We start from the raw sequence: 17211 nt of genomic DNA, 5'->3' as shown, positions 1-17211 counted from the left end.
TATATTAAATTAAAAAGTATCTTTTATATTTCTCAATTACTTTTAATATAAATAAAATAAAAATATTTGAAAATTAAATAAATTTAATTAATACAATATTATTTTACTTGTGATATAGAAAACTTTAAAAGCCATTTTAATTGATATACAAAAATGACTTTACTAATTATTTAGACTTTTTTCATTCCAAAATATTGATAGATTATTAAATATTAAGACTTAAATGGACTTTTATATAAAAAAATTATGTATATATTAAGTGTGTAGAATTTTAAAATAAAGCGTCGATCTAGTAGATAAGTATAACATTTACACATCTTAGCGTCTTAATCTATATGAATAGTTTGCTTACTCTAAGCGCCTAACGAAAATTCTATGACTATTCAAGAATATTAATAAATTATAAAAAGAAGACAGATTCTATAAGAAATGATTGAAAACTGTTTTTAAACCTTTGAAAGAAATTAATTAAATGTGATTAGTTGGACTTTAAGAAAGACTTTACCTAAAAGTTTACCAAAAACGCTACCATATAGGAAGAAAACAACTTTTGATGAGGTTATGAAAGCAACGTATCTTTGCATTTCAACATTAATTAAGCAACGTATCTATGAAGAAGAACAATCTTCATCTCCAATGGTTAGGAGAATGCCTTGCGCTATTAATACCAGAACTTGGAATTTCAAGAAATTCACATACCTCGAACATTAATTCCTTCAAAATTAATTTCGTTTCTTTGCTTTTTGTATAGAAAATATTCTTTGTATTTTTCAGCTATCATCTAGTTTTTATTCTACGTTTTCCAAATAACATTGAATTTTACCTTCGGAGTTTTTATAAGTGAGAAGCCTAAAAAGATTGCTTGTACAATAATACTGAAGTTAAAAGGCTTAATTAAGTACAAAAATACTTGAGAAATAATGAGAATTTTTGTCTTTATAAGAAAGGAGTTGTCAATAAAAATCTTAATTTTTTTTAGCCAAGGATTAAACGTTATCTTATATTTATAATATGAATCAATATAAAATCTTTATAGAGCTTTCATATATCTTAAATTAAAAAAATATATTAAAAATTATTTTACTCTTTATAGTGAGAATTTTTTAATTATATAGGGATTTTTATTCAATTGCTTGAAGTAGTAAGCAATTCTGAATATATGTACACACACTACACGTTGTGTGAAGATTAAAACAATTCTACTTAAATCCTTGATGCTGATGAACTGGGCATAGATATGAAAATTCATGCTTAAGTAGAAATCATTAAATTATGTGAAATTAATTTTTTTCTTTATTTTCTTGAAAAGTTATAAAAAAAAATAGTATTACTTTTTAATTTATTAAGTTAATTCAACCGATTAGAATCGATTTAGTAATAGGAATTAAGGTAATATGTATGTGGCCATAGATTTTAAGAACAGTATGGGTATTATAAGGTTACTTCAAATATGAATGAATTAATCACATGTTTTCAAAGGTTAAATTTTTCTGTATAAATATTCTTGAAAAAAATTCTTCCTACCAAATTAAGGAATCCTTTTCTAACGATTCTATGGCAAAGTTCTTTCATGAGCAGGCTTAGATGTGTGAATTACAAAACAGTAGTAGATTTAAAAACATGAAAGGAATAAGAACAGTTTCAAGTCAAACCAGTCACTGTTTAAAAAAATAAAAAAAAGAGAGATGCTTGGGAATTTGATTCCAGACAAGAAGTATGGCACAAATGCTGGTTGAAAGTAATAGAAAGCGCATACACATGGAAACGTGGGTTCCATTTGCATATGCTGAGTCAAACAATAGTAGAACAACAATAGAAAATAAATAAATAGCTTTTTTTTTCATTTCCTTTAAAATTGGTGGTGCCAGCCAGTTTCAACATGTAGTCCCTTCTCAAAAATTATATCAGCAGGGGATTCAAGTGTAACATTGAAATGGCACCTAGAATGTCTTGTCATAATCAACAAAAATTCATCTAATTAATAAGAAATAATTTAATATTTAAAAATAACGTAAATTTAATTTTTACTATGGATATGAAGATTTTGATCTGTTACAAGTGTTTATGGGGTCTTAACTAATAAGACTTGTTCTAATATGATAAGTCTTCAAAATCTAACTTACCTTAAAAAATTGAATAGAAAAAAAGAATATCTTGACACGTGGATACCAGTTGGAAGATTAGAAAAAACTAGTTAAAAGAGGTTAAGGAAGCACTAAACAGGTGGGTCATTCGCAAACTATAAAATGTTACTTATCGACTAACACATCACATGCACACATATAAATCGTGTAGTCTTATGCAGGGTTATGGATTTTGATTACCAAGTGTCAATACAAATCAAAATCTGCCACTTTATGCATTTATCAAGATCAATAAATGCGAAGTAATGGCCTGAATGGATTATGTTAGGAAGCAAAGTCAACACTACTCTATTTCTAAGAAAATACCATTAAAGTTATAAATAAAAGATAAAGAGAATAAACATAAATTTCAATTTCCATTTCATTCATTGATAATAGATAAAGATGGATACACTTATATAAGTGATATCAATCAATAGATAATAATTATTCAAGGATCAACATAATATTATTTTAAAATAAGTAAAATAAAAATTATAATTATAAAGTACATATTTAACTTTGTAGAGATGACAAGCATTCTCTCTGTATTTTTGTTATTTTGTTGTAACTGTTAGAGTTAGTTAGTTAGGATCTGTCTGAGTATATATAGGGCCTTGTAACTAGTTGCAAAGTGAGAATTTTGAACTTTGTATTCATTGCATCTAAAAAATAAGTGAAAACTCTCTATTTTCACTAAGTTGTGCTTGTTCTTCTTATTTCCTATTCTTCTTCTTCCTTATGGGCTAAAAGTTGCACATTCTGTCTCTTACCTTTTGGATGATAAATTTGCAACAAACTGGTATCAAAGCTTGCTCTGATCCGGCTTCCGCATTTTTTGCTCTATCATTGTGTTTGGTTTCCTATTTCAAGTTTCTAGTATTCTTGAAAGATGGCCACCACAATCAAGATCGAGAAGTTCACAGGGAAGAACAGTTTCAATTTGTGGCGAATCAAGATGCGAGCTCTGTTGAAGGAACATGGCATCTGGGCACCACTCTCCGGCAGACCCTCCAACCTAGAAGCATCTGTTCTGGAGCAACAAGAAGAAAAGGCTTACTCACTGATTCTTCTGTCTCTCTCAGATGAAGTTCTCTACGAGGTGGCTGAAGAACAAACCGTTGTTGGGTTGTGGCTGAAGCTGGAGAAACTCTACATGAAGAAGTCCATCTGCAACAAGTTGTTGTTAAAGAAACGGATCTTTGGACTTTGCATGAAGGAGGGTGCATCTCTGAAGGAGAATTTGGACGAGCTTAATTCAATATTGATGGAGCTGCGCGACATAGACGTGAAGATGGAAGACGAAGATGTTGCAATGACTCTGTTAGCCTCTCTCCCACCCTCGTTCGAGGATTTTGTGAGTTCTCTAACAGTTGGAAAGGACTGCATCATCCTCGAGGAAGTGAAGTCCAGTCTCTTCTTGAGGGAGCTCCGTCACAAGGCGTCTAGGAATGGTGATGAGTCTTCCTCTGGATTAACAGCCTCTCAAAAGGACAAACAAAAGAATAAGAAGGTCAAGAAAGGCAAGATTGATCCTAGGGACATATGCAATTACTGCAAGGAGCCGGGTCACTGGAAAAAGGACTGCCCCAAGAAGAGGAACAAGAATTCTTCAGTCGCCATCGTCCAAGATGATTCATTAGACGAAGGTTTGGTGTTAGTTGTTGATTCACACCAGCAGCGTCATTCTGAGCAGTGGATTCTGGACTCAAGCTATTCTTTTCATATGTGCCCACACAAAGAGTGGCTGGACAACTATGAGGAGAAAGCAGGTGGTAATGTGTTGATGGGCAATGATGCTCCCTGCAAGACCGTTGGCATTGGGTCTATAAAGATCAGGATGCATGATGGTGTGGTGAGAACATTGACCAATGTTCGTCATGTCCCTGATCTGAAGAAGAACCTCATTTCTGTGGGTGCGCTGGATGCAAAGGGGTTCGTCTGTAATGTTGGAGGAGGGGTGATGCAAGTCAAAAAGGGGAAGTCTATAGTAATGCAGGGAACGAGGCAAGGTAATCTCTATATCTTGGAAGGGTCCACTGTGACAGGCAATTCCTCGTCCGTGTCACAATCTGAAGCCTCTAATAATTCTCTATGGCACATGCGTCTGGGCCATATGAGTGAGAGAGGTATGGAAATTCTATGCAAGAGAGGTTTGCTAGGCAACCTCAAGATGGAAGCTCTTCAGTTCTGTGAGCATTGTGTGTATGGGAAGCAACACAGACTTAAGTTCCCAAAGGGAGTACACACAACAAAGGCAACCTTGGACCTCGTCCATGTTGATTGTTGGGGGCCTTCGAAAGTTCCATCTCTGGGAGAAGCTAGATATTTCCTGTCAGTCATTGATGACTACTCAAGGAAGACTTGGGTATTCATGATGAAGCATAAATCTGAAGCCTTCCAGAACTTCAAGCACTGGACGGTGCTTATGCGAAACCAGACGGGTAAAAGGGTGAAGCGTCTGCGGATGGATAATGGGTTGGAATTCTGCTCTGAGGAGTTTAATAACTTCTGCAAGGAGGAAGGCATTGCTAGACAACACACTTTTCACCATACTCCACAACAGAATGAAGTAGCTGAAAGGATGAACAGAACCCTACTTGAGAGGGCAAGGTGCATGTTGTCTAATGCACGTCTGGACGCCAGCTTCTGGGCTGAAACAGTTAACACTGCTTGCTATCTGGTGAACCTGTCTTCGTCCATTGTTAATGGATTCAAAACCCCTGCTAAGGTTTGGTCTGATCAACCAGGTGACTACTCAATATTGAAGGTGTTTGGATGTCCAGCTTACTATCATGTGATGAAGGGTAAGTTGGAGCCTAGAGCCAAGAAGGGTATTTTCGTGGGCTACAGCCGAGGAGTCAAGGGATTCAGAATATGGTCACTTTCTAAAGGTAAGGTGATTCTGAGCAGAGATGTTACTTTTGATGAAAAATCCCTGTTGCGTTCACAAACTGTAGCAGAATCTGAAGAGGATAAAAGGAAGTCCTAGGAGGTTACTCAACAGGTGGAGGTGGAGACCGCTACCAGCAAACGCCAGGAGCAACCTCAGTCTGATGGGTCCAGTGGGGTTGGACGATACCTCTAAGAGTACGTCCAACAACAATTTCATGGAGAGTCTAGTGTTGGGTCTAGCCAGACTACTCCTCAACCAAGAAACTCTGTAATTCGGATGTCTGAAAGGCAAATAAGAGCCCTTATAAGATACGGTTTCGAGGACATGGTGGCTTATGCATTACAAGTAGCTGAGGAAGTTGACACATTCAAGCCAACCTCTATTTGAGAGTTAATCACTTGTGCTGAGTTTGATAAGTGGATTGTGGCTATGAATGAGGAGATAAAGTCCCTTTAGAAGAACGAGACATGGGATCTAGGGAAGCTACCTGAAGGCAAAAGGACCATTGGATGCAAGTGGATCTACAAGAAGAAGGTTGGACGTTCAAATTCAATGTCGTCTGAATTTGGGTCGTTCATTGCTGGTTCGTCCAATAGTGGAGTTTCTAGGCCTGATGCGTCCAATGATATGTCATCCATTCTTGGACAAACTGAACCTGTAGATGTCAAGTATAAGGCTCGCCTGGTAGTTAAGGGTTACAGTCAGAAAGAAGGGGTGGACTACAATGAGATCTTCTCTCCTGTAGTAAGACACACGTCCATTAGGGTCTTGCTTGCTTTAGTAGCAGCATTGGACATGGAACTGGAGCAGCTTGATGTCAAGACTACCTTTCTCCATGGGCATTTGGAGGAAGAGATTTACATGGACCAGCCTGAAGGTTTCGTAGAGTCTGGCAAGGACACTTGGGTGTGCAGGCTGAAGAAGTCTTTCTATGGCTTGAAGCAGTCCCCAAGACAATGGTACAAGAGGTTTGATGCTTTCATCATTTCTCAAGGGTACATTCGAAGTCCTTATGACTCATGCGTCTATTATAAGAAGGTGGAGGATGGTTCCCGTGTCTACCTCCTTTTGTATGTGGATGACATGCTAGTTGCGTCCAGAAACAAGGCTGAGGTCCAGACGCTGAAGTCACTACTTGGTAGTGAATTTGAGATGAAGGATTTAGGAGCAGCTGAGAAGATTTTAGGCATGGAGATCAGGAGGGATCGAGACCAAAGGAAGTTGTTCTTATATCAGGAGGGGTATATTTTGAAGGTGTTGAAGAGGTTTGGAATGAACGCGTCAAAACCTGTCTCTACACCTCTGACATCGTCCATTCGTCTGTCTGAGCTTAATTCTACTCAATCTGAAGCTGAAAAGGAATACATGGCTTGTATTCCTTATGCTAGTGTTGTGGGTAGTCTAATGTATGTTATGGTGTGCATTAGACCAGACCTAGCACAAGCAGTTGGTGTGGTGAGTAGATTTATGAGCAATCTAAGAAAGGAGCATTGCCTTGTTGTGAAGCGTATCCTCAGGTACCTTAAGGGTACGTCTGACATCGGACTAGTATACAGAGATGACAACTCTTGTTCACTTACTGGATACTCAGATTCTGACTTTGTTGCTGATCTGGATGCGAGACGTTCTGTGATTGGGTATACTTTCACAATTGGCAACTCTCTTGTCAGTTGGAAAGCAACACTCCAGCCTACAGTTGCTCTGTCAACTACTGAAGCTGAGTACATGGCTTTGACTGAGGCTGCGAAGGAAGGGATTTGACTGAAGGGTCTAATTTCTGAACTAGGGTTTCCACAAAAGGAGGTTATCATCTTCTGTGACAACCTGAGTGCAATTTGCTTGGCCAAAGACAACGTCCACCATGAGAGGACCAAGCACATTGACGTCCGCTATCACTTCATTCGAACAGAGAAGAGGATAGAAGTGCAGAAGGTTGATACCAAGGATAACTCAGCAGATATGTTCACCAAGCCTGTTCCAAAGAGTAAGTTCATGCATTGTCTTGAATTACTCAATGTGGACTGCTGGAAGGTTTAGGCGTCTGCGTGTGGAAAGGATACTTGCCAAGGTGGAGATTTGTAGAGATGGCAAACATTCTCTCTGCATTTCTGTTATTCTATTGTAACTGTTAGAGTTAGTTAGTTAAGGTCTGTCTGTGCATATATAAGGCCTTGTAACTAGCTACAAAGTGAGAATTTTGAATTCTGTATTCATTGCATCTGAAAAATACGTGAAAACTCCCTATTGTCACTAAGTTGTGCTTGCTCTTCTTATTTCCTATTCTTTTTCTTCCTTGTGGGCTAAAAGCTGCACATTCTGTTTCTTACCTTTTGGATGATAAATCTGCAACAAACTTCATCCTATATAGTCTTTTGGACTTTTTTATTTTGGGCCTAAAATTCATTCTAGCATTGCAACTTAAGATGAGTCTCTTTAAACTCAAATAGGTGATTTTTAACATTAGATAACTTTGATATTATTTTTTTTAATATTAGTTTTAATTTATATTTTCTTAAATACCATATGATAACAAGTGTACGATTGTTATTCATTATGATTATTATATATTAAAAAATTGCGAGATATTAATAAAAATTCAAAGTTGCTATTTATCTTTATAATTTTCTCTAGTCTTTTATGGTATTTTATTAGGAGGAGTAGTAAAGTAGAATCAACACTCTATCAAATTAGTCCAATTGCTTGAATAAAATTAATTAAGGGAAACATGCGTATACTAATAAACTTCTAAATATACTAATTTGGCAGATAAGATAGGAAAACGGTGGTGTGCGTTAACTAGGCGTGACCTCCATGGAACAGTGACACTGCACAGTCTGCACTGCTTCACTCAACCCTTATCCCCTCATCCTTTCACATCTCTTTATCCTGTTGAATCTATTTTAATTATAACAAAATTGTAGTGTTCATATAATTTATTGACTATTTTAATAAAAGTGTGTTTCATATTATGATTAAGGAATAATGGAGACCGTGGAGATTTTATTCTAAATTTTGTATATATCTATTTCCTTTCTCTTTATCAGTTACCATAAATAAATAAATAAAAGTGAAAAAAGAAAACTTGCATGTTTTTTTCACCATCAATAAAAATAGAAAAATATTAGTAAGTGTTAGGATAAAGTGATACAAATTTGTTTCAGTTTAACTAGTAGCATTAAGTTTGAGTCTTGAACATGTATAAATAAGTTAAATATTTTAAAAAAAGAACTTTATCACTCATGGACGTTATCTCATCAATTCGAGTAAGATTTCATCATGTAAAAAATACATGTAATTTCTATAAATAAAATGAAAGAAAAAAGAGAGGAAAGAAACATTAAAGAGATAAAAAAAATTTCTCATCAATTCATATAAATCTCAATTAATACTCTTATTCTGTGAAAATCCTTAAGAATTGTGATGACATTGACTATGACTAGATAGAATATATATGGATTGTTATGATTTTATTATCTCATTATGACCTAATATGTGTTTCATCAAATGAATATAAAGATGTGTTATGTTTAGTAAAACTATTTGAAAAGTTAGCTAAAAGCTTCAAAAGTTAGTTGATAATTGAAAATTGAAAGTTATTAGTTGAAAACTAAAAAACTATTTTATTAAATCATACATGTTCGATAAAGTTAGTTATAGAAGTAAGTAAAATAAAAAAATAATAAAATCCTGATTTATTTAAAAATGATAACTAGAAAATTAAATAAATATATTGAAAATAAAAATAAAAGAAAAATATAAAAAAAACTAAAAGTTAGAAACTAGCGTTTTAAAAAATATTACTTCAAGTAACATTTTAAAAAATACTAAAAGATACTAAAAAAAACTTATTTACCTAATAATCAAACAAGTTTTTCAACTAATAAAAAAGTTAAAAATTAATTAAAATGTCTTATCAAACATATTTATTATTTTTCTAAATAATGACTTGAAAGAAAAGGTTTATATGGACTCGACCAAGGAAAAGAAAATTTGGTTTGTAAGTTAAAGAAACTTAGATATGAATTGGAACAAACTTCTAACAATGATATATTAAGTTCAACGATATTATTATGTCATATTGCTTTGTAGTAAATATAGTTCATTGCTATATCTGCTTGAAGGTTAGTAGGAGCAAGTTTATTATTTTGGTATGGTGATGATATCCCTCTTATTGCTAATAATGTTGGCTTGTTATATGATGCAAAGAAATTTCTCGCCCTTAAAATTCTGAAGTGAAAGAAGTACTTCATGATAAACCACAAGAAGTTGTTGGAATATTCTCAAAAATCTCAAATGAATAATAGTTATGTTGGATATCACATCTCAATCAGCTTTTAGTTTTTTTTTTTTACCTGTTGAAAATCTTAGTTTGATTATTCGGTAAATAAACTTTCTTTTAGTAATTTTTAGCATTTTTTAAAACACTACTTAATATAATATTTTTTAAAATACTAACTTTAACCTTTTATATTTTCTTTCATTTTTATCATCAATACATTTATTAGATTTCCTTATTATATTTTTAAATAAATTATAATTTTATTATTTCTATGTCATTTTACATTTTTCAGCTATTTCAACGATTAGTTTTATCAAACACTTATAATTTAATAAATTATCTTTTAAACTTTTAATTACCAACTAGTTTTTCAATTAGTTTTATCCAACATAACCAAAATATTAGATATTTAGAATAGAAAATGCTCTTAGTTTTTATTCAAAGATGAGTGCAGTGAACTGTATGTCCCAAAAACAATTTGGAACGCAAGGTAACGGAATCTATTTCCTGTGCATCTATAGTTGAGAGTTAGATGTCTATTGAGATATGCACTTAGCCGAATATCAATTTTGTTGGTTGAACGTTAGGTGGATATCAAAGTTATCCCTGCAAAAATAGTCCTAGGTATTTACAAGGCATCAAGGATATGATTACACATGCTTGTGTATAAAAAAATAAATCAGCCTATGTTGGATGTGTAGACTAGAGGAAATTTACATTTGGTTACATCTTCCAATTAACCGAATGAGCAATTCCATGGAAAAATGCAATATTAATAAAGTGTTAAAGATATTTAGAAATTTTATTATTTATATACTTTTATATTTTCCATGCATCCATGAGTATTAACTACTTAGTTTTCTTCTGAGGTATTAAAAAAAAGTTATCAACTATAAATGAGTTCGCATAAGTGGAAATAGTTTATTGACAAGTGTCATGGGTACACATGGGATAAACCCGAAAACACAACTCACTTTATGGAAGTTCCACTAGTTCTAAGTACAACCTGTGCTCTACTTTCATCTATACAAGCCTTAACTCCAGCACCACCAATCAATCTGAACTCTGAAGAAGTAGAAACAGGATGGAGCAAAGTGTTTTTGTGTTTGTAGAACTAATGAAGATGTGTTGCATACCACTTCAGTGGCAACAAACTCCCTTCAAGCTACATATAGCTTTTGGCTTTGCTGAAGCCATGTTTGCAATCAAGATGAAGAAACCTGCTGTTGGAGTTTGCTCATGTGTCATGCATTCAAAAGGTTTATGATCAATAAGGGGGACAAAAAAATAACAGTAATCACGTGTATTTTCTCTCAAGCCTTCTGAAATGTGCGAGAAGAAACTCCATGCAGAAGCCTAACAAACCCCAAGAAGCTAAGCTTCCCATCTGAGTGTCTTATCCAATCTTGGAGTACCACATGAATAGGCACTGAAGGGCTAAGCCCAAGTTCCTGAAACAAATCAATTTACAAAAGCTTAGAACTATTGTACATGTGGTAGAGGAATCACATAGCTAATCAAGAATATCTGATTTGAGGTAACAAGTCATGTTAATCAATATAGGAAAAGTGAATAGTAAAAGGCTCCCCTAAAGTGACCATGTATGTAAAGTGCACACAAATGAAGGTGTATCCACCCCTTAACAAACTAAAATTTAAAAGTGTGCACATTACAAACATGATCACTTTATGGCCTTTTTCTGAGTGATTTACAGGTCTTTGGGAATCATTAATTTGATTGTAGTTCCTTGGTTCTGATTCTCTACAAAAATGAAAATCAGAATCCGAAATGTAGTCTTGTATTGGACAAAATGGTATTGCAACAAGAGGAGTACCGAAGCAAGCTCTTCAATCATAATTGGTCTATTTCCTTCCTTTTCAAACATCTCGTACGCACGCCTTGCATGTTGCTCCCAGCTCTCCATTCCCTCTAGTTGATGGACACTTATAGCAGCAGCACAAAATTCCTCAAAATCTAATTTCCGATATTGAATTGAACTAACCTGAAACATGAATAGTAACAATTCATTTTCCAGGGAAGCAGCTATGTTAGAAATTGATAAGAAAAGTTACAGTCCCTCATAGACTTACCATGTTCACATAATCTAAGACACGTGAATCCTTTGAGGCATTGGTGGCACTCCTTAAAATAGCCTGCTAATTTAAATGTATTAGTGGCGAAAATTACTTGGAAAAAGCACAAAAACTTAAGATATGTGCTGCTGACCGTCTTGAAGTTCTGCATAGAGATTAACCCACTTTTGTTTGGCCCTAACATATTGAATTGTTCTCTCAGATATGCTAGCTGCACTAGTGTTAATGTCTTTGCAAGAGCCTGCCAGAATGACAAAACTGGTCAAAACATATTCATGCCTTCATCAGGAATTACAGAAGATTATGCCAAGAAAACTTCAATAGTTTATCACACATGATGACAGGCAAGTACACAACACACTCATACTTACATAATTAATAAATGCTCGTTATTGTGTTCATGTTAATAGATCAGCTTGATGAGATCTGTAAGATTCTTTCTCTTCCATTATTATCTTAACTTTTTACCATTTTGGAGGGGGATTCAATTCAAGTTTCTACTACACTTAGCAATCATTTTGTTTTGCCTTCTTTCGTTTAGGTCCTTCTTCTATTACCAATCTATCATATTTGCTGGTGAATTCGTTTTGGATCACCAATCACCATAGATAATCCTAAATTTAAAAACTTGCCAACCAAACTATTGGTTACACAAATACACTTCTAACCGGAACTCTGCAAGCTGTAGTTACGATTGACAAAAATTAAGGTGGTGATTACCCAGTAAATATTAGATAATCTGTTAATAGAATAAGAAGCTATGATGTGCAGATACTTCAAAGTTGGCAACATATTCATATAATATCTGTACCAGATATCAATAAGCTATTATATAGCTGCCTCTGTACCAAAATAGACTGTCTTATCTTCAAAGCTTTTAATGTATATTTTCCCCTTGCATAATAAAGGGAACGTTATCATAACTTGAATATAACTTTTTTTAAGGAAAAAAAAAGCTGATTGTGATTATGCTATTTCTAATAAAATTTTCAAGAGATTAAAAAATAGCAATAACATCACGATGATGGGAAACCATTTTATTAAGAAAATTCAAGAAATCAAGAAAAATAAACTAATAAAATATAACCAATTTATAATATAATTATATTTTATTTAATATACTTTGCCGTACCCGTATCCTAATTTTTAAAAATGTTATATTTAGGCAATGTATCATGTCATATCAAACACTCAAAACCGTACCTGTGAGTGTGCATCATAGTTAAGAAGAGATATCCAAACTCAATCTTCAGATATAACAAGAAAGGGTTAAACATAAGCAATACTAAATAACCAGACAATAGTACGTACCCCTAATGCTGATTTGCGTAATGAAGATGAACATATATAAGTTTTAACAAGCTTGTGGATTATCATATCAAAAGGTATCTTCACATCATCACAATGATTCACAAGCCATGGATGACCTGTGCATAAAATCAAGCTATGAGCGTGAGAATTCATGGGATTATAAAACGCGAAAGTTAATGCCATGCACCACCTATGGGAAATGGAGCACATACTGAGAGCCTGAGCTGCAGTTAGCCTTTTACGATAATCCTTATTCAACAGTCTCTTCACAAAATCTTTTGCGTCAGCTGATAACGATGGCCAAGGAGCTTCCTCAAAACTTGGATCTGCCTTCAGGACAGCCCGAAATATGCCAGATTCTGTCCTGGCCCAAAAGGGTCGGCTTCCACATAAAAGAATATAAGCAATTACACCAATGCTCCACATATCGGCTTCTGTCCCATAAGATCTATGCAAAACTTCAGGAGCTACATAATACGCACTTCCAACAATATCATTCAACCTTTCATCTGCAAAAAACTTCTGATTGTTAGCCCTGGTTGTTTTATTTTCTGTAAAAAAAATAAGAGAAAATATAGACATGCAATAGGCCATACCTGGCTTTACATAGTCAGACAGTCCAAAATCAATGACCTTCAGAGTGGAATTTTCATCCTTAGAAATATAGAGAAAATTCTGCAGCACAAAATCAGCCTTATTGATACGGAGGAAAACAGTATAGCATGCCGAATGAAATAATAATAGGTAACAAACTACTGAACTGCAACATCATTTGATTTATGAATTAACTTTAAGACAAAGTACTGGCACTCAGAATGGTGACACACCTATTATACAAAGAATAAACACTTACAAAATAAATTCAAATTACATGCCTTCCCTTGGTTACTAATTTCCTCCCTAGCTTGGCAGTGGAATAAACGTATTGCTTACTTTTGAGAGTGAGACAGGCATGTTATAAACATTAACATCAAGTGATAACATACAGTATATGAAAACCCAAATTGAGATGAAAATAGCCACTTGGAGCATCGCCAAAAGAGTAATAAGAAGATTCTAAACAAGTTATAGGAGCCCAATATATGTAATCATAAACACGTGATATTTTCTAGCATTACTAGTTGCAGAGTTTGTAAACAAATCATTGAACATTCTAATGAAATCTTTTAAACATGCTGAAGAGAGGAAGACAACAATATATATATCTATAATCATAAACACTTCACAGTAACTAATATGAAAATGCAAATTTTAGTAATTAAGCATTTAGAAACTTTCTAGATAATTGTTTTCCTTTCTCTCTTCTGGTCAGCGCAGCTGAAAACTTTTCTAGCCTTGTTAATGCAGTAATGATACTAAATATAAAACATTATTGATAATGTCATCAATAGGAGAACACAAACTAGCCTCAGCCAAATTTCTCACATTATATATTATATATTTTCTGGAACATTATAAATTTGTCCGTTTTCCCCCTCCCCATTTCTCACTGCCTTAAACCTTATTTGTCCATATGTTTAAGAAACAGAATCCAGAGCACGAGAATAATAAGGCTTAATCATATCGATTGATAAGATTGAATAAGCAGCTTCAAGTGAAGTGCAAGGTCACTACTAACATAACATCTTTAAACTAGTAATTTTTATGTCTGAGAATAACAATGTCATTCTATGATCCAATAGGACCAAAGGTTAAAAGTATCCTGAATAATTTTCCCAGCTAAACATTGAATAGCTTTATGATCTAGTTACCTCTGGTTTGAGATCACGATGAACAACACCCTGCAGATGACAGAAAGCCACCACACTTAATATCTGAATCATAACAATTCTGGCATCTTCTTCTGAGTACTTTCCACCCCTATAGATCAGAATATAACATGCGTTAATCACAATGTCTTCCACAATGGCAGCAGTAAAATAACAACCTGAATGCCTATTTTTAGTTATTCCATTTTGTGGCAAAGTAAAATGAAAATTGGAGAAAATAGTTACCTGGAAAGAATCTTATCTAGCAGTTCACCTCCTTTGCATAACCTGAATAGCATATGATACAGTAGAACATGAGATCCTAATTTATGGAGTTAATTAAAAACTATCAATTCCCTGCTTGAGCAATAAAATATCTCCAATCAATCAGCGTTACAATCATAGTTACTTGGAAGTATACCCAAGATATAAGAAAAGTCACAGGTCAATTTTATATTTAAAAAAAAAAAACAATGCATATGAAAGTTCCACCTTTCCCTATTAAACTTGTTCAACTTGGATTATATCCCTAATTTATCATTAGCATCAAAGATTTTGAGGATAGTCCATAAAAAAATAAAAACTGCAATATGAACTTACTCCATAACTATATAAACATTGTCATTGTCTTCATAGGCTTCATAGAATTGCACCAGATTCTTATGCCCAGTCAGAGCTTGCAATATCTTTACTTCTCTCCTTACATCCTCTATAGCAATTGCTGTTGTCATCTGCCAAACAACCCCCACTTTCATAAGAACAAAGAGCAAATTACTGATTTTCATAACCAACAACCTAAAAAATAACACAGATCCCAACCATGACATTAGACTGGAAGAAAAACAAACCCATTGAAGATTCGTCCTTTTAAAGAAAACAATGTTATTTATTAAAAAAAAAAAGATAGATGCCTACAGGCAGCTAGAATCCACTGAAAATATCACAATCATATATCTAAGGTTCTGAATTTTTCCAAGTAAAATCTAAAGATGGATTCCACAATTAACATCCATCCGTATTCTCCCAATAGTAACAAAATCATAGAACAGGCATACCCACAAAAATCCACACAACACGTATTCTCCCAATAACAACAAAATCTTCATCATGAGAGTATTGATACCACCAAGGTTTTAAAAAAACCGTGATTTCAGCCACAAAGCCAAGGTTTTTAGAGTCTCTACAACCACAATTGTGATCACATTGGCCGCATTTGTCCACAATTTCCTGCGATATCAAGGATCGCAGACAAAATGTGAACACAATTTAAAACCTTGGATGCGACCACCAAGTGACCAAACACCTAAAAGTGTCACAAGACCACACAAAAGCCAATCATGAATCACCTGTGACCAACACACAATTCAATTTAAAACAAAGTAACTCAAAAACTGATTGAAATCAACCTTGGATTTTGGAATGACTTTGACAGCAACATCATGGCCCTTGAAGGTGCCTTTCCTTCCCTTGGCAGAGCAGGTGTAGCCAAAGTGACCACGGCCAACCTCGGGCCCAAGCTCAAAGTGAGCTTGGAAGTGGCTGGAGAAGCCGAAGCTCTTGTCGAGCCCAACCTCACACTCACTTCCTTCGGGGATGGAGGCTTCGTTGGGCTTCACGGAGCCGTGGCGCCGGGCCAGCAAGGCCCGAATGTGCTTCGCCGGCGACGGAGGCGGAAAGGGCCGCTTGAAGAGCCGCAGAGGGGTCGAACTCACGCTCGAGTTCGCTGGCGAGTTCTTGAACAGGCTCGGCAACGGGCTTGGGCTGTAAAACGGAAACTTTGAGCCTTTTGTGGCGGTTTTCGGACTTGCCGCCGAAACCACCACCGCATCTTTCTCGCCGCCGGGGAAAGCGTGGTGCCCACCTTCACTTTGTGAGGTTTCAATGGGTTTTCCATGACACAGTCCCATGAAAACAAAAACCCAGAAACAGAATTCAAAATAATTGACAAAAATGCCAAAAAGTTCAGATTTTTAGATCAGGGGAAGTTCCAAAACTGGATTTTTGTTTTTTCTGGGGTGAGCAAGCAGTGGAACCCTGAAAGGAGATCAGGCATGCGGTTTTGTAATTGAGAGAGGGAGGTTTTTTGAATTTGGGAGTGTAAAATACTGAGAAAATTCAGAAGAAAAAAAAGGAAGGAGGCTTTAATTGTGAGTAAGAGAATGAAAACCTCCAAGAATTCACCTAAAGAAGAAGCAATTTGTGGGAGAAGGAATAAGATTGCATGCTAGAAATAGAGAAGCTCAAACCAAGATAATTTGGTTGAAAAAAAAGAAGAGAAAATTCGAAGAGGAATGAAGAAGGAGTGGGAAGGCAGATAAAAGAATGGAAAAGTGAGGAACCAAAGATGCTTAGCAGAGTCTGCAAGGAAAAAGAAAAGGCAAGAAAGAATTCAATCCTCCTCCTTTTTTTTGCTTTTTGTAAGTCTCTTTAATTTTTTTAATTTTTAATTTTAATTTTTCTGCTGCTAGCTACTACCTTGGTTAAGACTGAAGAGTTTTGTGTACAGAAATACACTTTATTGGAGAGGGTAGTGTTGTGTTTGTTTCTGCCCTGATAATAATAATAATAATAATGGTGAGTGGGGTTGGTTTTGGATCCTTCCAGCCTGTCCTTATTGATCCCAAAAAAGAACTAGGATGTATCCATTTCATGTGAGAAGGAGAATGTAGTAAGGAGTTTAAGGAACTCAGACTGTGCATTTTAGCCTTTGAAGTTTGACCTCCTTTTGTTAGCCTCTGAAAGGGTTGTCTTTTTCTGCTTT

General features: G+C 34.9%; 1 protein-coding gene across 2 annotated transcripts; it reads right to left on the bottom strand.

Annotated features, from left to right (window-relative positions):
• Nucleotides 1-10184: 10184 nt before the first annotated feature.
• LOC114400218 (CDPK-related kinase 7-like) lies at nt 10185-16999 on the bottom strand. 2 transcript variants are annotated; one of them, XM_028362558.1, is made up of 11 exons: nt 15857-16982; nt 15051-15181; nt 14697-14738; nt 14454-14562; nt 13299-13377; nt 12915-13211; nt 12703-12818; nt 11525-11632; nt 11389-11451; nt 11133-11300; nt 10206-10749 (listed from the first exon to the last, which is right to left on the bottom strand). In XM_028362558.1, exons 1-11 carry the CDS (start codon nt 16355-16357, stop codon nt 10612-10614), a joined length of 1752 nt encoding a protein of 583 aa, XP_028218359.1. In that variant the 5' UTR covers nt 16358-16982; the 3' UTR covers nt 10206-10611. The 2 variants fall into 2 exon arrangements, with proteins under 2 accessions (XP_028218358.1, XP_028218359.1); XM_028362557.1 differs by having other exon boundaries at nt 10185-10749; nt 12915-13377; nt 15857-16999.
• Nucleotides 17000-17211: the final 212 nt, after the last annotated feature.

Source organism: Glycine soja, chromosome 19 (genome assembly GCF_004193775.1).
Source record: "Glycine soja cultivar W05 chromosome 19, ASM419377v2, whole genome shotgun sequence".
Lineage (NCBI taxonomy): Eukaryota > Viridiplantae > Streptophyta > Magnoliopsida > Fabales > Fabaceae > Glycine > Glycine soja.
Note: the sequence above shows the minus strand (reverse complement) of the source record. Positions and strands in the feature narration are given on the sequence as shown.

Coding starts and splice junctions, on each gene's coding strand:
- LOC114400218 (XM_028362557.1), bottom strand. CDS start 16,357: ATGGGACTGTGTCATGGAAAACCCATTGAAACCTCACAAAGTGAAGGT. Junction 14,739..15,050: donor AATGTTTATATAGTTATGGA/GTAAGTTCATAT, acceptor TATGCTATTCAG/GTTATGCAAAGGAGGTGAAC. Junction 13,378..14,453: donor ATCGTGATCTCAAACCAGAG/GTAACTAGATCA, acceptor TTTGTGCTGCAG/AATTTTCTCTATATTTCTAA.